The 20,621-nt window shown below is 43.6% G+C and overlaps 1 protein-coding gene across 1 annotated transcript; it reads left to right on the top strand.

Moving 5' to 3' along the window:
• The first annotated feature begins 6,692 nt into the window (after window positions 1-6,692).
• Window positions 6,693-17,655, top strand: LOC148049928 (vomeronasal type-2 receptor 26-like). The gene is made up of 5 exons (XM_087705495.1): window positions 6,693-6,777; window positions 9,687-10,543; window positions 11,901-12,119; window positions 15,976-16,105; window positions 16,751-17,655. The coding sequence occupies exons 1-5, from the start codon at window positions 6,693-6,695 to the stop codon at window positions 17,653-17,655; spliced, it is 2,196 nt and encodes a 731-aa protein (XP_087561621.1).
• Window positions 17,656-20,621: the final 2,966 nt, after the last annotated feature.

The raw sequence follows: 20,621 nt of genomic DNA on the forward strand, positions 1-20,621 counted from the left end.
TGGTATGCGAGATAGTTGGCCTTGACCAAGTCCAAACACAGGACACCAGCATATGCAGAAGATGGTGAAAATAAAACTCCCTTCTACATAACTCCTACAGTAACATAAGATTCCCTTCCCAAATACCATTAGCCCCCAGCCTCCCCATTTCTATGGCAGCCGTTAGCAAGCAAGCGAAGCAGAGGCTGATATCTGGTCCTCCTTCAGAAAGGACATCACCCCTGGAGAAATATAAAACAAAACAAAAACAACAATTACAACCAATAATATACATCAAGTTTAAGGCTTATCAGGATATTTGGTATAGAATTTCCTTAAGAGTCTGGGAGCCCTAACATCGGATTTGTTCACTCATTCAGTCTGGGAAGGGGGGAAATGTTTCCAGGGCACCAAATATTGGATGCGTCCCCTATGTTTCCTGGAATCTAAGATTTCTTTAACTTCAAAATGTTGCTCTCTTTCAATAAGGAAGGGAACAGGAGGTGAGAGTTTGGTGGACGCATGGCCGAAGTGTGTTCTGGTTTCAGTAAGTTTACATGGAACATAGGATAAACTCTCCTAAGGGCTTTTGGCAATTCCAATTTCACTGATAATTTATAATCTTGACAATGGGAAATGGACCTACATATTTCGGACCCAATTTCTTCAATTTCTGGGTGGTTTGCAGAAACCTAGTGGATAAAAATATCCTCTCCCCAACCTGGTACTCTTTTGTCTTGGCCCTTTTTTGTCAGTTTGTTTTTTGAGTGTTTTTCTCTCCTCCTTCCCCCTCCACTGTGTCTTCTTTTTTAGTTTTGTATTGTGTATTTTATCTTATAACCTAATAAAACATTTTAATAAAAATGTTAAACTGGAAAAAAGATGCATGCTTTTTTTTATTTCAAGGAGGAAATTTTCTTATTTTGTTTCTTATTTTATTTAGTTTATTTTTAAGGTAGTGTTTTAAAGGATTGGGTTCAATATCAGTGTTTTTATACACATGTGACTGTTTCCTTAGATATTTGAGGCTTCATAGAACTTCCCTACCACTATTCAATTGTTTTTGAAATAGCAGAGTTTAAATCCCCCTCACATCCACATCTGCAGTCCTGCCTCATCAAGGCTGGGCAGAATTTCCCTGAGAGGAATGAGCAAAGAATATCATCCTTATATGCAGTGTGTTAATCATCTCTAGTGACATTTCATCTCATGGACTTCCCTGGTAAACTACACTATTCTATGAGATTTTGTGTACACAGAAGGTCTCCAGAGGAATCATTCTATCCATGCCCAACATCACAATCACATTTCTTTAATGAGGACAAGTTCCCAGCAATGTCATTCAAGGTATGACAAGGAATGACAGTCATCAAAGTCAGGAGGCAGCTACAAATCAGAGTTCTGGGACATGTCATTTAATCCTGGGTAGGGCACAATAGGTATCTTGGTGATAACATCTCCATTTCCATCTGGTGGCCTCTCATGGGAGAAAGAGAAGCACAGGAAGAATGTGTGCAAATTGTCCCATAAAATAGCAATATCAAATTCTCTGATTTTCAATAAAGCTTTATCAAAATTTCTATGGCAATGTAACTGAAATACTTCTTTTATTAAGAGAATATTTCTCTGTTGAAGATAGTAACAATAGGAGAGTGACTACATAATTGGTAGCTTGTTAATTGTGGATATGTATGATTATATCATCTATTCCTTATGCATAGCCCATTTTCTACTCCCTTCTCAAATGTATGAATGTGAGTGCATCCTTTGATCATCAAAGGATCCACTCTTCTCTGGAGAAAATTTATCCTGGGCAAACTTTTAATAAACAATACTGCTGAGAGACTTGATTATTGGTTATTAGCCCTGCATTTGAAGCCTGAAGGCTTAAGCGGTTGCCATAGCTACATAAACATTACAGATAGTCCTTGTTCAGCTACAATGATGAAATAGTTACTTTTCAACCATCACATTGATGGGAATGGGACAATTGGCTGTAGTCGCCTTTCCCGGCCACCTCACCCAGCCTTCCCATTTCAGCTAATGTACTGCAGCCACCCCTCCCCATCAGCCCCTTCCTGGTATCCCCTCCATCATCCCCCCCTCTCAGCTCATTCTCCCCATCCATCCTACCCCACTGCCTCACCACAGGAAACTCACTGCAGTACAAATTGATTTGCAAAGCAGGACAATTATTCTTGCATGTCTGAACTGTTCCCAGACCAAAACCATTCCCAGAAGGTCCTTCTAACTGCAACAACCTCCTCCTCCTCTACTGACTCCTAGAATTGTGGCCCATTCCCCATTTTTTTCATATCCTCCCACAAGAGAATCACTCTCAGCGAAGAGGGACAGGGGCCATGTGAGTTGCAGACAGTAAGAGGCTCTATGTCAGATCTGCCATAAAAGATGAGAGGGGTGAGATAGGGAAGGGGGATTGACAGGAAACAGAAGAAGCAACCAGAGACAATGACTGAGCAATGCAAGGACACAGGCATGGGAACCGAATGCAAAGGGCCACCACACAGGCACCAAACTTTAGAAACCAAAACAGCTAAACTTAACCTCCTTGGACACAAACAAGATGACCTATGAGGGAGGACCTGGGAGTAGGGAAAATTACATGGTTTAGGCCAGTGTTTTTCAACCTTTTTTGTGCAAAGGCACACTTTTTTCATGAAAAAAATCATGAGGCACACCACCATTAGAAAATGGTGCACCTTGGTCAACACTGAGTAAGGAGCCTCCCTGCCAGGCCACAGTGGAAGGCCAGCTCAATGGTGTGTGTGTGTGTGTGTGTGTGTGTGTGTGTGTGTGTGTGTGTGTGTGTGTGTTTGTGTGTGTGTGTTATTTCAGTCAACCAAGGTTGGGAAGCAAGACTCTGTCCAGCCATCGTTTGCTAATGCGGCCCCAGCTGACCTCTGATCCTTTGCTGGATAAAAGTTTTCATTTCTTTTAAAGCAAAGGGTAAAAAAAAAATGTTACTTTTTGGATCCCTCCACACCAGCAAGCTCATCTCACCAGCCAAGCGCGCTGAGGATCCACGGGGGGGGGGGGAGGAGGAAAGGATGCACCTTTGGAGCGGCCCGGGGAAAGGGAAGCGGGTGGAGATTCAGGTGATGGGGGAGAGGTGTGACTACGCGCCCCCCCTTCCACAGCCCGTTCAAATATCACATCCTACCAGCGAAGGGAGCGTGAGGGGCGGCGCGGCGATGTCCTCCCTGAGGCCAGCCAGGTGCGGCGCTCGCCCCCTCCCCCTCCTTCCCCCTCCCTGACTGGCGCAGGTGAGGTGGGGCGCGCGAACTTGGCCTCCCGCTGAGCCTGGGCGCACGGCCGTTTGGCGCAGCCTGTTCCGGGACGGCGCTGGCACTTTTCTCCCCCGGTGGTGGTGGAGGAGGAGGACATACAAAAAGGGAGGCGGAGCCCGAGTTGGCTTGGTTGGGCTCCGCACTTTCCTCCTGCGACGGGAATCCCACGGGAAAAGCCTCCTCAAAAACCTTGCCTTTTGCGCCCTTCCTTGGAGCAGCTCTTCGCTCTCCTCCATTGCTCCAGGGCCCCGCTTTGGCAGGGGGGAAGTGGGCGGGAGCGGGGCACATGTGGCAAGAGCGCCGAGGGGCCAACGGGGCCCAACGGCCTCCAGAGCAGCCCCGAGCGCAGCGCAAAGGGGCCACCCTCCAACGGAGCCCAAGATCCTCCCTGCTTCCGCCCGCCGCTATTTTTAGCAATCCTGGAGGCGGCCGGCGACGAGACGCGACGCTCCTCCCAACTGGCAGCTCCTGCGGCCCCGGGGATGCAGCTGGGGCGCGGGGTGGCCTGGAGCGCGCCGCCTCCCCGCCCCCCACCAGGCGCGGTGTCTCAGCCTCTGCCCGCCAGCTGGGATGCAATGCCGGCGGGTGTTTTTTCCCACGGCACACCTTACACTATGTCACGGCACACTAGTGTGCCGCGGCACAGTGGTTGAAAAACACTGGTTTAGGCAGGAATCTTCAGATCTGGCTTTGCTTTCATTAGATCTCATCATACCTTTGCTTGCTGAGCTGCATTGGTGGCCTTATCACTCCTGAGCTTCTGAAGTTCCCTCAGATCTGGTCATGCTAGCAGACGTGGGGACCCCAATAATTCTAATTCTTAAAAAGAATTATTTATTAAAATTAATTTATTAAAAATAAATGTTGTATAAAGGTTTTAAGCAATGATCGTCTTCATTATTTACACTTTTTACTGGATTGTTGCATGGTGCTCAGAATCACTTTGCATGAGACGGGTGGCCATATAAACTTCATCAATCCATCCATTCTATCCTCTGTCTTGTGGATATAACTAAACCTCTTATTCCATCTAAATGTTGGCATGATTGCTCACTTTTACTAGGGTACAGCTGACTGCCACCCTGCCCCATCAGCACCCATTCTGTCTGAGCATACTATGGTGCAGGCCAAACTCCATCTTGCGTGCAAACCTGACCTAGGGCATTCACATTGCAGCCCTGGTCAAAAAGGCCCAGCAGAGAATATATTACCTGAGACTTCTCAGGAAACAACAACTGGATGAAAAACTGCTGTTGATCTTCTACCATTGCACAGTAGAGAATATTCTAACTTAGTGCACCTGTGTATGCCGATTGTACAGAGGCAGATAGGACAGCACTCCAGAGGGTCAACATCATTGCCCAGAGGAACATTGGTTGCCTCTCCCCTCCGAATTGGGTTTGTTTGGGATATTCTATTTAATTCTTTTTAACTTTTGTAATATGTGTCTTTTTAATGTTGTACGCCACCCTGAGTCCTTGGGAGAAGGGCGGCATATAAATCTAATAAACCAAACCAAACCAAGAGCTTTATAGCTCCTGCTGCCTTAAGAAAGTTCAAAACATTCTCAAAAATCCATCTCATCCTGGGCACTTTTTTTCAAACTATTACCATTTGGCAGATGTTACAGGACAATAAAAACAAGGACAAACAGGCTGAAAAACAGCTTCTATCCCAGAGCAGTAACTATATTGAATTCTATAGTATAGTGCAATTTGGGTTTTCAATTTCAATTATATAGAATGCAAAGGATGTATGTTTGTGTTTTTATTTTTATAATTGTAATGTACACTGAATACAGCATTTAATTTCATTGTACCATGTGCAATGACAATAAAGTAAACTAAACTGTTCTGAAGTTCACTTTCAGATAGGTCAAAAGTTTACTACACTTTGACTCTCAAGTCCATCAGTGGATTAGCCGCAAGAGACACAAACATGTTTTTTCCCTAGCTCAGGTCCAAATGACATCTATTGCTCAGTGGGTAGGACAATGGCTTTTCTTTGCAATTATCAATGAAAAGTAATTCTTAATGTATCCCCTGTGGATTTCAACCCATAAAAACATTCCAAGGTAAAACCTTCTTTGAAAAATATGCTCTAAGTTCTCCCACTGCTGGAGGACTTTACCTGATCTACCAAAGAGCTAACTCCAGAGTTTGGTGAGATTCAGCTGGCCTTCGTATTCAAAGCACAAAGACAGGTAAGAAAAGGCATGATTGATACAGTATTTTATTGATTGATTAGTCTTGCAACCTTATCATTAAAATAAAACAAAATACAGTACATAATTTAATTTCAGAAAAGGACAGATAAGGAGAAATAAAATAGTAAAATAAAAATGGGTTAATACAAAGAGACAGCAGATAAACTTGCCCTGGGGCCATCCAGAAGGCACCGAAGCTGTCTATTCTGCTGAGATTTCCGATGCTCCTTGCAATTCAGCCTCTCCATAAACCTTGATTTCTGACCTAGGAGGGAAGATGAGAAGAATGGCTGGGCTGCCTCATCTCCTGCTGCTGCTGCTGCTCTTCTGCCTCCTTCCCCCAATTGCTGCTAAGGAGATTCAAACCGTATGTGCATCGCAAAAACATTTAAAGTTTCAAAATCCATTGGAATTTTACAGGCCTGGTGATCTGAATATTGGAGGGAATTTGCCCCTGGCAACTTCTCGGACCTTCAGAATCCCAGATTTTCAAAAGGACCCATTGCATCTTAATAATACAGCCACGTAAGTTTCACCTGGAGGGGAAAGATGTAGGTTGTTTTCTTTCCTTTGGATTCAGGGCCTCTTTTAAGAAATACTCATTCTAGGGTTCTTCAGATCTTTGTCCTTGTCTCAATTCTTCTTCCTCTTCTTCTTGTGCCATATCTGCCATCGAACGTTGGTGTTCATGTTGGCAATCCTATTTGTGTCAACAGCCGCATGAAAAAGTGGTGCTGAGTTTTGTCCAAACTAGTCCCTTAGGTTTTTGAAGCCATGATGTTCTTCTTCTGCCTGGACCTCGTTTGCCTTCAATCTTTTCCTGGAGGATTAAGTGAAGGATGGTGTTTTTTTCTGGGTGTCACATCCCATGTCCAAAATATTCTAACTTTCACTTTTTAATGGCTTTGATGATTTCCTTTTGCTTTCCCAGGCGGCTTATCACCTCCTCATTTGTGATTTTGTCACCCCAGCTTATACATAACAGCTGCCTGTAAATCCACATTTCAAATGCTTCTAGTCTCTTCAAGTGGCTTTCTGTCAGAGACCAACTCTCTACTCCGTAGAGCAGGATAGAAAAGATGTAACATATGACAGGTCTGATTTTCAGACTTAAACTTATGTCATGACTGCAGAAGACCTTTTTCATTTTGAAGAATGCTGTTTGAGCTTTCTCTATCCTTGGCTTTATTTCACTGATCATGTCGCAGCTTTCATATAAATTAAAACTGAGTTACGTGATCCTTTCAACTTTTTCTAGTGGTATTCCTTCCGAATTTATCAATGGTAAATTAATGGGTTGTTTGCTGACGACCATGATCTTGGTTTTTGAGGTGTTAAGCTTCAAGCCATATTTTTCAAATATTTCTGAGACTCTGTGGATGAGGAGCTGAAGGTCTTCATGCTTACTGGCAAGCAGAACTATAGCATCAGCATATCTTAAATTGTTGGTGTGAACACCATTTACTTTGAGGCCAGCATCTATGTTGTCCAGTGCTTCATTGAAAATTAACTCAGAGTAGATATTAAACAACAGTGGAGACAGAATACAGCCCTGTCTGACCCCTCTTCGTATTTCTGCATCATCTGAGTATTTTTGGCCTAGTCTTACATTTGCTACCTGATGCCAATGTAGATTCTTTATTATTCGAATGTCTTTGTCATCTAGTCCCACTTGTTTCAGGATTTGCAATAGTTTGCTGTGTCTTATTTTATCAAATGCTTTTTCAAAATTGATGAAGCACATGTAAATACTGTGATTGACATCTCTACAGCATTCAAGAACTTGAATGCTGAATAGGGCATCTCGGTTACCAAGATTGTTTCTGAAACCAAACTGTTATTTAGACACTCCTCAATTTTGTTGTATATTCTTGTGTGAATTATTATCAGGAATATTTTCAGGACATGACTCATTAAGCTTATTGTTCTGTAGTTGATACAATTATTTGCATTTATTTTTGGGAGGATTGTCACAAAGGTTGACTTTCGCCAATCATTTGGTATCTTTATATATTCAATTTAATGTATTATATATTCAATTGAATATATTCAATTGAAGAGCTGTAGTAAACATTTATTTCCATTGTCTTCCAACAATTTTAAATTTTCTACTGGGATATCATCAGGTTCTGTGGCTTTTCTTGTTTTTGCTATTTTTAGTGTGTATTCAACCCAGTGGTGAAATTCAATTTTTTTTACCACCAGTTCTGTGGGCGTGGCTTGGTGGGCATGGCAGGGAAAGGCTACTTCAAAATCTCCATTCCCAGCCCACTCTTAGGCCAGCCAGAGGTGATATTTGCTGGTTCTCCAAACTACTCAAAATTTCCACTACTGGTTCTCCAGAACCTGTCAGAACTTGCTGAATTTCACCCCTGGTTCAACCTCCTCCATGGTGGATGTTTGGTCCAGTTGCTATACTCATCCGAAGTGATTTTCCCCTCCTTATCAACTAAGTTGTTGGTCTTCTTTTAGTAGACATCTGCTGCTTCTTTCACTTTTTTGTATAAGTTGAAATTATCATGAATACGTTCTGTCTCTTCTATTTCTTTGCATCTCCTTGTCTCAATAAAGAGGCAAATTCAAGAAACAGGCTAGGAGTCAGCAGAGCTTGTGAATAATGGCCCTTAATGAGTCCGAGCTGTGACCCTCACTGGAATCTTCTGCTCAGACATGAAGAAGCTGTTCCAAGAGAGGAAGAAAATGATTAGGGAGGAAGAGGAGCAACTGGGGAGGATTTCAGACAAATGAAGGAATGGGGAAGAACAAAGGAGGGTAACATGATCTGGGATAAGGACAGCCAGGCCTTTCTTCTTACTCAGAAATCCATCCAAATTGAATCAAAGAACATCCTTTAAGAAAGCCAAAACAGCTCGATGAAATTTGTGACTTCCTGCTCCAAAGACACCCAAAAAATGCCAATGTCAAAATCACACAAAATACAATGATCCCCAATATTTTTCTTCCTATAGACTCACACCCCCAAACTACCAGCACTTCCTAGCCTTAGTGTTTACTATCACGGAGGTGAACAAGGAACTGGATCTCCTGCCCAACATCACCCTTGGCTTCCACATCTATGAGAACAGCCAGATTCAGAGAGAGATTTCCTCACACAGTCTCTCTCTTCTGTCTACACGAGGCCGAATGCTTCCAGGTTACAAATGTGACAGGGGGGACCCTCTGCTCTCCATCATTGGAGGTGACAATGCCAAATCCTCAAGGCAGATGGCCTCCCTCTTCAGCATCTTCAAGGTCCCACAGGTATGGGGGGGTACAGTATGGAGTAGACAAACACAGAGAAGCCAAGGATGAAAGCAAAATTGGTAGGGGGTGGAATATCAGGAGTATATGACTTAAATAATGTATCCTATATTAGAATTGATTTTATATGTCAAGATATATATTTTATATAACCACAAAGTGATATTGATATAATTCTGAAAGGGGAATTACTTCCTGACTTCCATAGAAGCTTATCATCTTTCAGTGTAGTTTATTCTCTGCATCAGGTGGATGGTTTGTTCCAGTGGTGGGTTTCAAAAAAATTTCGAACCTACTCTGTGGGTGTGGCCTCCTTTATGGAAGTGGCTTGCCGGCCATGTGACCTGGTGGGAGTGGCTGGGCATGTGTTTCTCTCTCTCTCTCTCTCTCTCTCTCTCTCTCTCTCTCTCTCTCTCTCTCTCTCTCTCTCTCTCTCTCTCTCTCTCTCTCTCTCTCTTTTCCTTTTGTCTCTCTGTCCCTTTTTCCTTTTTTTCTTTCACCTCTCTCTCAGTTTTTCATTCTTTTTTTCTTTCTTCCTTTCTCTTTCTTTCTCTTTCTTTCTTTCTTTCTTTCTTTCTTTCTTTCTTTCTTTCTGTGTGTGTCAGTGGTGGGTTTCAAAAATTTTTTGGAACCTCTTCTGTAGGTGTGGCCTGCTTTCCGGGTCCACTGGTGGAACCTCTTCTAACAGGTTTGGTAGATTTAATGAACTGGTTCTACCGAACTGGTGCGAACTGGTAGGAACCCACCTCTGGTTTGTTCCCTTGACTTCTGATCTATCACAACCAGGCAAAATAGGTAAATGGTAGCTCTTCCTAAGAAGGGAGGAAAATGAAGCCTGTCACTCAAAGTGAATAAACCATGACTGGTGGGGCAATAAGCCACACAATGGGGGCCCTTAAAATCAGCATTAAAATGTACTTTATCTCTTAAAGAGGATTCTCACTTTCTCCAGCTTGGTGTTGGCTTTGAGTTCACTCAGGGAGACAGAAGAGTTTATCCTTCCTTCTTCCGGATTAACCCCAAGGAATTTCCTCAATATGAGGGTTTAGTCCAGCTGCTCCTGTATTTCCAGTGGAACTGGGTTGGGCTTCTGGCCCCTAAGAGTGACGATGGAGAACATTTTATCTCATCTCTGGTGCCAATGCTCAAGGAGAAGGAGATCTGCCTGGCCTTCAGTGAAATGATGAAACCTGATTTTTATGTTGATACAGATTCAAAATTACAACGTATTTTCAACACTTGGTCTAAAGGCGAAGTGATTGTTTTGTTCGCAGATTCCAGTAGTGTTACAAATGTACAGTTGGTTATGTTTGTTTATGAAAACCATAAAAATGCATCATTTATGACAGTCTGGATTTTTATATCCAGTTGGAAAATTAATATGATGAACTCCCAATATATATTGCAACTTCTAAAGCCCTTCCATGGAGCTTTGCATTTTAGGGACCACACCAGGGATGTCTCAGAATTCAGCCATTTCCTCATGTCTTTAGACCCTTTGAGCCCACGAGGGGACGTCTTTCTCCCACAGTGGTGGGAATTGGTCTTTGGCTGCATCATCCACAAACCAAGCAAGATCCCTCCTACGGGGGAAAAACATTGTACTGGAAAGGAGAATTTATGGAATCTGCCATCTTACGTGTTTGAAACAAGCATGACAGGAGAAAGCTACAATATCTACAATGCCATTTATGCTGTGTCACATGCACTACATACCATGCACGGATCCAGAGGGCAACCAGCCATGATGAGGATTGGAAAGAGGATCTCAAATGTCCAGTCATGGCAGGTAATTTCTGTGAGTTTTTTTGACCCAGTCCATTCCCCGGACTGGATAAAGGTTTTTAATACAGGACACAGATGTTTGGAGAGGAAGCTCCCCATGTGTATTTCTTGAATTAAGCAATTCTATGGCATCATATCACTGCATCAAATCTGCATCAAAACAGGTTGAAACACTAATTATTAACAAAAACACAAATGAGGGGGTCAACCTATATTCCAAGTTACTTGAGAGTAGGACAAGAAGTTAAAAAAAGGAAGATCACCAAAGAATGACCCAATGTCCAGTCATGGAAGGTAATTTCTGCAAAAATATTAATAATTATCATCATCATCATCATCTTTAGATGGGAAGCTCCCCGTGTATATTTCTTTCATTAAATATATGCATGGCATCATATCACTGCATCAAAACAGATTGAGACAGTATTTAAACAAAAAACAACAGTAAAGTGAATTAAGCACAATATTTTGTTGAAAGAGGTGGAAGTGGAGAAGAGAAATAAACCAAACCAGTTGCACATGAGATTCATGTAAGAAAGACCTTCCTAAATGTTCTTCAAAGGTCTTTGGAGGTTGTCTGAGTTTCATAAAGCAGTCATCCCAGGGAGGAAACACCATCCTGGAACAACAGAGAACGTAATGCAGGATGGCAATTTTGCCAGATGCTTCAACAGTCCTAGCAGGCATATTTACACAACCATCTGTTTCCTCCTGGATATAGCCTAGATGGTGGTGGTGGTGGTGGTGGTGGTGGTGGTGGTGGTGGTGGTGGTGGTGATGATGATGATGATGATGATGATGATGATGATGATGATGATGATAATGATAATGCTATCCATCATGTCTGACTTTTGGTGATTCTATGGACCAGGTCTCTCCACATCTTACAATCTTCCACTCATTTTTAGTATCCCTACTTGGTCAGATCTTGTCCCCACATTCTGCTTTCCTTGACTTTCTGCTAGAGAAAGTCACTGGGATTGTACACTGTTGTGGGAGAAATTATTTAACCATTCCTGAAATGCATTGCTCATTTTCAAGACTTTGGACCAAAGTCAACATTTAAAAATAGCCTAGTATCACAGGATCATACAAGGAATTTTGAAAAGTGGCAGTGACATATTTATATGTAGATACTGTTCTGATAAAACTACAGCTGAAGAGGATGTGATACAAATGGCCAATGCAAAAGAGAAAATTTTGTAGGGGAAATAGTTAAGAATTTGATGTTATTCCAGATTGCTCAGATCTCCAGCAAGGAAACTCTTCTAGATTCTCTGATATATAAGAATCCCCTAATATGAGGCCCTGATGTCTCAGGTGTGGCTTTCAGACAATTGTTCCAATTTCTTTTCATTCAGATTCTTCCCTATTTGAGGAAAGTCCAGTTCAACAACAGTGCTGGAGATGAAATCTCCTTCTCAGAAACTGGACTGGGATCTGCTCGTTATGATCTTCTCAACTGGGTTCTCCTCCCCAATCTATCTTTTCTCCCCATGAAAGTTGGACAAATAGATCCCGAGGCTCCCCCAGGCCAGGATTTCAACATTAACCCTAAAGCAATCGTCTGGGCAAGACAGGTGAGCTAGAAGATAAAATAAATTCAACAAAAGACTCATTTACTTCCAGGGTTCAACATACTCTCCTCCTTAGTAGAAAACGGGTTACTGAATCAAAACTTTAGCAACCATTTGATGACAAAACTACTTTGCATATAACCTATTTGAGGTCTGATTTGTGACAAATCCAAAAGGGTTGAGATTAGAAAGAAATTCTGCTTGAAACTCAGGATGCATTTAACAGTGGAAAACCAACAGTGGTTTCCATGGACCATTCCTCTTTAGTTGGTTAATAATTGTTTGCTTTAGAAAAGCCATAGCTCAACTCACAAGCCTTCTTTGCATTCTGTCGTAAAAAAATATCCTGATAAAAAACAAAGGGAAACCACAAGGAACCACAAGAAATAAATCTTACTTTAAAATCTGGGGTTTGTTGTTTCATGAGCAATTGAGAACATGAACAGCCAACATAGCAATGCAATTGCATAACAAAACTTATATTTTAAATTTTCCATTGCAATGGGTTCCTTTATAGCAAATAGCCAGTCCTACAAAGATTGCTATCTGATAAAGGATTCCCATCTCAAGCCACACTACTTATACCTTATTTTTTACTGGCCTATGCATTCCATTGTTTCACCTCCTTGTTCTTTCTTACTTTCTTACTGACTGTCACTGACCATTAATCTCTGCAAACACCCGTGTATATTTGAATTGAATTGAATTGAATTTATTAAAATTTATAGGCCGCCCTTTTCCCTGAGGGGACTCAGGGCGGCTCACAATCACAAGGGAGGGAAGTGCAACATCAAAAACAAAACAAAATGTGAACAAAGAAAAAAATAGTAAAACGCAACTTTCGTTCAACAATCAAACACTCGGGCGGGTGAATTAGGAACCTATCCCCAGGCCTGCTGGGAGAGCCAGATCTTGAGGGCTGCGCGGAAGGTCTGGACGGTGGTGAGGGTACGGATCTCAGCGGGGAGATCGTTCCACAGGGTCGGAGCTGCAACAGAAAAGGCTCTCCTCCGTGTAGTCGCCAGTCGGCATTGACTGGCAGATGGGATACGGAGGAGGCCCAGTCTGTGCGATCGAATTGGTCGAAGGGAGGTAATCGGCAGGAGGCGGTCTCTCAAGTACCCAGATCCACTACCATGGAGTGCTTTAAAGGTGGTCATCAGTACCCTGAAGCGCACCCGGAGACCAACAGGTAGCCAGTGCAGCTCGCGGAGGACAGGTGTAACGTGGGCGAACCGCGGTGCGCCCACTATCACTCGCGCGGCTGCATTCTGGACTAACTGTAGTCGCCGGATGCACTTCAAGGGCAACCCCATGTAGAGCCCATTGCAGTATTCCAGCCTAGAGATCACAAGGGCTCGAGTGACTGTTGTGAGAGCCTCCCGGTCTAGGTAGGGCCGCAACTGGCGGACCAGGCGAACCTGGGCAAATGCCCCCCTGGTCACAGCTGACAGCTGGTGGTCAAAAGTCAGCTGTGGGTCCAGGAGGACTCCTAAGTTGCGGACCCTATCTGAGGGGTGTAAAATTTGACCCCCCAGCCTAAGTGTTGGTACATTCGCCAAATTATTGGGAGGGAAGCACAACAGCCACTCGGTCTTGTCCGGGTTGAGTACCAGTTTGTTAGCGCTCATCCAGTTCCTAACGGCCTCTAGACCCTGGCTCATCACGTCCACCGCTTCATTGAGTTGGCACGGGGCGGACAGATACAGTTGCGTATCGTCCGCATATTGGTGGTATTTTATCCCGTGCCTCCGAATGATCTCGCCCAGCGGTTTCATGTAAATGTTAAATAGTAGGGGGGATAAGACCGAACCCTGTGGCACCCCACATGTTAGGGGCCTCAGGGACGATCTCTGCCCCCCGACCAACACCGACTGCGACCTGTCCGAGAGGTAGGAGGAGAACCACCGTAAAACAGTGCCTCCCACTCCCACCTCCCGCAGTCGTCGCAGAAGGATACCATGGTCGATGGTATCGAAAGCCGCTGAGAGGTCAAGGAGAACCAGGATGGATGCATAGCCTCCATCTCTGGCCCTCCAGAGATCATCGGTCAATGCGACCAAAGCGGTTTCTGTGCTGTAACCAGGTCTGAAGCCGGACTGGAAGGGGTCAAGATAACTAGCTTCCTCCAAGGCCCGTTGAAGCTGGAAGGCCACCACCTTCTCAACAACCTTCCCGATAAAGGGGAGGTTGGAGACAGGACGAAAGTTGTTTAAAATGGCTGGATCCAAGGATGGTTTCTTCAGGAGGGGTCTCACCACCGCCGTTTTAAGTACGGCGGGGAAGTGCCCCTCCCGAAGGGAGGCAGTCACGACCGCCTGGATCCAGCCATGTGTCACCTCCCTGCTGTTGGCAACCAGCCAGGAGGGACACGGGTCCAGAATACAGGTGGAGGCACTTACAGCTCGAATGGCCTTGTCCACATCCCCAGAGGCAACATCCTGGAACTCAACCCAGAGATGATTTGCCAAGCGGTCCTCCTGTGTCTCGGCTGGATCTACTGCGGTGGAGTCCAAGTCCGACCGAAACCGAGCTATTTTGTCCGCCAAGAATTGAGCATAGTCCTCAGCCCTACCCTGCAAGGGGTCTCCCGCATCCCTCCTGTTAAGGAGGGAGCGGGTTATCCTAAACAGGGCGGCTGGGCGTGACTCGGCGGACGCAACCAAGGCAGAAATGTATGATCTTTTGGCAGTTCTTAATGCTCGAACGTAGTCCTTGGTGCAGGTGGTTAGAAGTGCTCGGTTCGCCTCGGACTTATCGGACCTCCACTGGTGCTCTAGGCATCTCCTCCGGCGTTTCTTCTCCCGGAGCTCCTCGGTAAACCAAGGGGGCCTCCGGGATCCACTGACCCGGAGGGGCCGTAGTGGCGCAATCCGATCAAGAGACTCCGACGCCGCCGAGTGCCAGGCGGCAACCAGAGTCTCCGCCGAACTGTGGGCGAGAGTATCAGGAATGACCCCAAGCTCCGTCTGGAACCTCAATGGGTCCATAAGTCGCCTGGGGCGGAACCACCTGGTCGGTTCCTCCTCCCTACGGTGGGGGTTTGGCCTCCGGAAGTCAAGCCTCAGTAGGCAATGGTCTGACCACGACAGGGGTATGATCTCATTACCCCTCAGACCAAGATCACACATCCACTGCTCCGAGAGGAATACGAGGTCGAGCATGTGACCCGCTGCATGGGTTGGGCCCCGAATTACCTGGGTCAAGCCCATGGCTGTCATGGAAGCCATGAACTCCTGCGCCCCATCAGAGCGTTCACCGAGCGATGGCAAATTGAAGTCCCCCAGAACTATAAGCCTGGGGAACTCAACTGCCAGCTCGGCTACTGACTCGAGGAGCGAGGGGAGGGATGCTGCAACGCAGTTGGGAGGCAGGTACGTTAGCAAGTACGTTTGAAGTTCTCAGACACTTGTTTCCTTCACTTCCTCATTTCCCACCATCTAATTCTTCCTGCTCTAAATATCTCCATACAAGTACAAACTTTGCAGAGAAAGCAGCAGAAAAGTCAGGCACAATTCAGCACATTTGAAATATGTCTGGTATGTTTTGCAATTATGTTAGTTTAAAACTTTGGCTCCATGAGGCCTGCAAGCTCACTCCTAGGCCTATTACCTGCAACTTTCCAATGGATATTTTCCTCCCATCACAATCCCAAGCCACAGTTCCAATTTCCAGCATCCATTGATGGTTTGGAATGGAACAGGGCTTAATCTCCCTGTGCCTTTTCCAGGTTTCTACTAGAGCCCAGTTAATCATTTTTTTGAAGATGTTCTTATGGTGGATATAGAAATGTAGAAATGATTCAGTGAAGCATGTTTGTTGCTTATGCTATCTCAAGCATCTCCCTTTTCTTTTTTAGAAAGTGCCCTTTGGCAGGTGTGGCATGAAGAGGTGCCATGCAGGAGAGAAGAGGAGTGTTCCAGAGGGAGAGCAGGTCTGCTGCTACCGATGTGACCCTTGTCCAGAAGGGACCATTTCTAATCAGACAGGTAGAGCAGACCTTTAATATAGATCTTCCAGGATCCAGGAAATCATTCGGTAGAAGCAAATATCAATGTTGTTGTTATTGACATCCTTCAACATATTCATGCTTTTGAGCAGAACCTCTGAGTTCATGGATTTAAACTGTCCGCCCACCCCCCCCATCCCAAGCCAGGAGGAGGAGACAACTTGTCCTCAGCAATTTAATGCAAGACAGTTTTGGGAGACAATTCATGCATTGAGGAGTCCTTGCTGCTCTTCATGTGTTACCTCCTTTCTACTGACTTTCTACTCCTTCTCTTACAATCCATTGGGAAACCCCACTACAAATCTTTTCACAAAGGAGTATGAGGTTCAAGATTTTTTCCAATATATTTTTATTATTTTTACATTTAAAACAAGGTTCAAGTTTAAATATTTATTATCTAGAGTATGATTGTTCAGTCCCAGGAAATTGATTGACCTGTTGGGGAATGAGAAGTTATATCCAGCTATGTCTGTGTATTCTCCTCTACACCCAAAGTCTGTATGACTAAATGCAAAAGCTGAAAACATCCTTGCCTCTGGCTAACCTGTCCTCAGGGTTATCAGTAAAGGATTATTAGCCCTTTTTGATACATCATGAAAAACAAAATACTGACTCTTGATTTCAGATGCAGCTCACTGTGACCCGTGCCCAGAAGACCAGTATCCCAACAAGGACAAGGACCACTGCATTGCCAAGATGCTTCACTTCCTTTCCTACCAAGACACCCTTGGATACACTTTAGTTTTTCTTGCCCTTTTACTCTCTGTGATCACATCTGCAGTCCTGGTGATTTTCCGTAAACATCATGACACTCCAATTGTCAAGGCCAACAACCGAGATCTCAGCTACATCCTCCTGGTCTCACTCCTGCTCTGCTTCCTCTGCTCCTTCCTCTTCATTGGTCGACCAGGGAAGCTCACCTGTCTATTCCGACAAACTGCCTTTGCCATTCTCTTTTCTCTTGCGGTTTCCTCTGTGTTGGCAAAAACTGTCATGGTGGTTTTGGCCTTCATGGCCACCAAGCCGGGGAATGGGGCAAAGAATCTCTTAGGAAAACCACTCACCAACTCCATTGTGTCAGTTGGTCCCCTGATCCAAACAATTCTTTGTGTCACCTGGCTTGTCATCTCTCCCCCATTTCCCAACATGGACTTCCAATCCTTGGTAGGAGAAGCCATCTTGGAATGTAATGAAGGTTCAGTTTTAATGTTTTATGTTGTCCTCGCCTACCTGGGTTTCCTGGCATTTATCAGTTTCACTGTGGCCTTTCTGGCCAGGAAATTGCCCAACAGCTTTAACGAAGCCAAGTTCATTACTTTCAGCATGCTGGTCTTTTGCAGTGTTTGGATCTCCTTCCTCCCCACTTATCTGAGCACCAAAGGGAAGTCCATGGTGGCCGTGGAGATCTTCTCCATCTTGGCCTCTGGGGCTGGTCTCTTGGCTTGCATCTTTTCCCCCAAATGCTACATTATCCTACTTAAGCCCAATCTGAATTGCAGAGAAAATATAATGAGGCCCAAGAATCTCTGACTAATGCAGTTTTTGAGAACTTTTATTTCAATTTTTGGACTTTTTATTTCATCAGATTTCTCAAAAATATGAAACGAGGGAAGGGCTTTTCCATGAAATAATCAGATGATGCAAGTATCTGTTAATCTGAAACAATCACTCACCTTTTATTTTTCATTAATGCTGGTTCTCTACTGAGTCAATCGCTTTGAGTTAATCATCTTGGAAATAAATGTGAATGTTAAAGATGCAAATATTCCTTTCCAAAAGGATGTATTTATTTTAATCAAAAGTGTCTTAGAAAATATGTTGGGGTGGATTTACTATCATTGTTTTTAAGAATCTTTTTTCCCATAGATCACTGAAAGTTAATGTTTTCTCAGAAGTCAAAACAAATGTTTCCTAGATTTGAAATATACACTTATTGAATATATTTGCAAATTAATATATCAAAACACTGAAATAATTATATTTAGCAGAGGAATGAAGTGAACCAGTGGAGGGATTCAATTTTTTTTTTTACTACCAGTTCAGTGGGCATGGCTTGGTGGGTATGACAGGGGAAGCATACTGCAAAATCTCCATTTCCACCACACTCCAGGGGAAGGATATACTTCAAAATCTCCATTTCCACCCCACCCCAGGGCAAAAATATAGTGTAAAATCTCAATTTTCACCTCACTCCAGGCCAGGGATACTGTAAAATCTCTATTCCCTCCCCACCCCACTAACCTACTTTCCAGTTCCATTTTCCTATAAAGGGCAACAGAAGAACCAGCTGATCAGATCACCTGAGACTCCGGAGGCAGCAAATAGATGGGGCCAGAGGTGATATTTGCCGGTTCTCCAAACTACTCAAAATTTCCACTGCTTGTTCACCAGAACCTGTCAGAACTGGCTGAATACCACCTCTGGAGCGAACTATCTAGAAAAAGCCCTTGCCAGAGAGTTGCAGAATCTCTGTTCCCATTTGCCATCTGGAACAGAAAGTCATGGATGGGGGGAAATTGAGGGGAGCCTACCAAAAGAACCCGAAAGAAGGAACAGCAATGATTTCATAGTGCACAGATTTGGTGGAAGCAATGTGGGCTGCAGGGAGGGAAAGGTATGAAGAGCTATGCTGAGTTTAGTTGTATTTCCTATAAAAGCAATAAATTGAGAGCAAGGCTTTAAACACAAAATGCATTCCAGAATAATTCTAACTAAGGGTAATTTAATTCAAGTTAAAGAAAAATGGAGAGGGAATATAAAATATACCTACAATGGGAAACTATTCTGATAAAAAGACAGAATCACAAATAGGGGGCATGTAAGGATGTATAAGTATATAAATATAATGATGAGAATAGCTGGGAAGTGTAACCAGGTCTACAGCTCGACCAAAATTAGGTGGGGGGAGGTTAAAAACACAATGACTATATATGTATACTTTTCTGTTATATCACTTCTGTTATATCACTTTTTTTACTAAAAAAGAGAAGAAAAATTAAATATGCATATTGAAAAAGAATTATAAATACCATCAACCTAAAAGGGAGCTTGCTCAGAAGCTGAAATACACCAAGTAAATGAGATGAAGAGGGGGAAGTAGAAGAGAAAGGTAATTTATATTTTTTTTAACAAAGAAATAAACAGAGAGTAGTATAGATTGAGGGAAAGGCATTAAACACCAAATACATTGCAGAAGAATTCTATGTTTAATAGCTTGTGGGACACAAGAAGTAGATCTGGTTTCTCAGGGAAAGCTGACAGTGGCCTGAAAGATGGGAGGATATATAAATATTTTAAATAAATAGACAAAACAAAACCTCCAGAGAACAGGGGCAGCTGCAGAAAAGAATCCAATCCTTGACAGGAACTGAGTGTCAAGTGGGACCACCCCCCATATCATACTGCACGACGGTCTAACATCATGCAGGACCAAAGAGGGAAAGTCTCCAGTTCTGAATGGACCAATCATCCACAGTTACTTAGATTTGCTAGGATTCAAACTGAGATTTTTCCTCCCCATCCAACAGCCTTCAAGCACTAGGACAAAAAATTGACCCATCCCGAAGCTACCCATGTTACCTACCATAGACTCATGTCCGCCAAGAGTCAGTTGGTTGGTTGGTCAACCAGTGCTTGTAAGAACTGAATATCATCAATCTTCAGTTGACCTCTGAGCTAGAACTGAGAAGGTCTCACTGAGCCACCTAAAGAATCAACAGTTTGGGCTCAATCTCTTCCAACCCACCAACACTGACTGGAATCATCTTCAGAGAAAGGAGAGAAACACATACAGTAACAAACACATTGCGCCCATTCTTAATACCCCCGTCAGTCAAGGGTTTACCATGGGTGATGGAATCCTTCCCACACCAGCTGACAATACTGGACACATATAGTTCTGAGGGTGGAGGTTCATTCTCCAAGCTTGTGGGTTGGTTCCCAGATGCATGGCTATTTGTAATTTTATGTAAAATGATTAATTAATGTTAGTGGTTGTTACAGGTTCATAATACATACTGATTTATCAACAGTAGGAAAGATAATCCAGTAAGTGAGCTTTCTTTTAGTGCTGCACCTTCCAATTGTACAGAAAAGCCTTAGATTGAACACAGGTTTCTTTTTTAAAAAAAAAAAGTGTTTTAGCAACCTGGATGGATTCTCTCCCTATCAAGGCCCATTTTGTATCCTTCTAGCCTCCTCCCTTCTTCATTTTTCTCCAGCAATTGTAACCCAACCTAATTTCTCCTCTAGCAATCCAATCCATTTAATTCTCTCTTGGAAAATCTTCTTCAGGTCTGCTGGGAACAACACTTCAGTTGGTTGCCACAGCAAAGTTTCATTGAGAGCCATTATTCATGCACGCTGCAGATTCCAACATTGAGTTTTGTGTTTTTAATAGTACCAACATGGGAGCTTTGATTATTAGCAATATCATTGATAACACTACTGACAATCTATGGAATTCAAGAACTGCTTTCCACCATGTCATTTGTAGG

This window comes from Thamnophis sirtalis, unplaced genomic scaffold (genome assembly GCF_051295495.1).
Source record: "Thamnophis sirtalis isolate CommonGarterSnake01/CBP01778 unplaced genomic scaffold, rThaSir2_p1.2 scaffold_1, whole genome shotgun sequence".
In the NCBI taxonomy this organism is placed as follows: domain Eukaryota; kingdom Metazoa; phylum Chordata; class Lepidosauria; order Squamata; family Natricidae; genus Thamnophis; species Thamnophis sirtalis.

Excerpts from the sequence above, each read along its gene's own strand:
- LOC148049928 (XM_087705495.1), top strand. The coding sequence starts at position 6,693 with ATGTCGCAGCTTTCATATAAATTAAAACTGAGTTACGTGATCCTTTCA. Across the intron at positions 6,778-9,686 it reads TCCTTCCGAATTTATCAATG|AGGATTCTCACTTTCTCCAG; the intron begins GTAAATTAATGG and ends TATCTCTTAAAG. Across the intron at positions 16,106-16,750 it reads GACCATTTCTAATCAGACAG|ATGCAGCTCACTGTGACCCG; the intron begins GTAGAGCAGACC and ends TCTTGATTTCAG.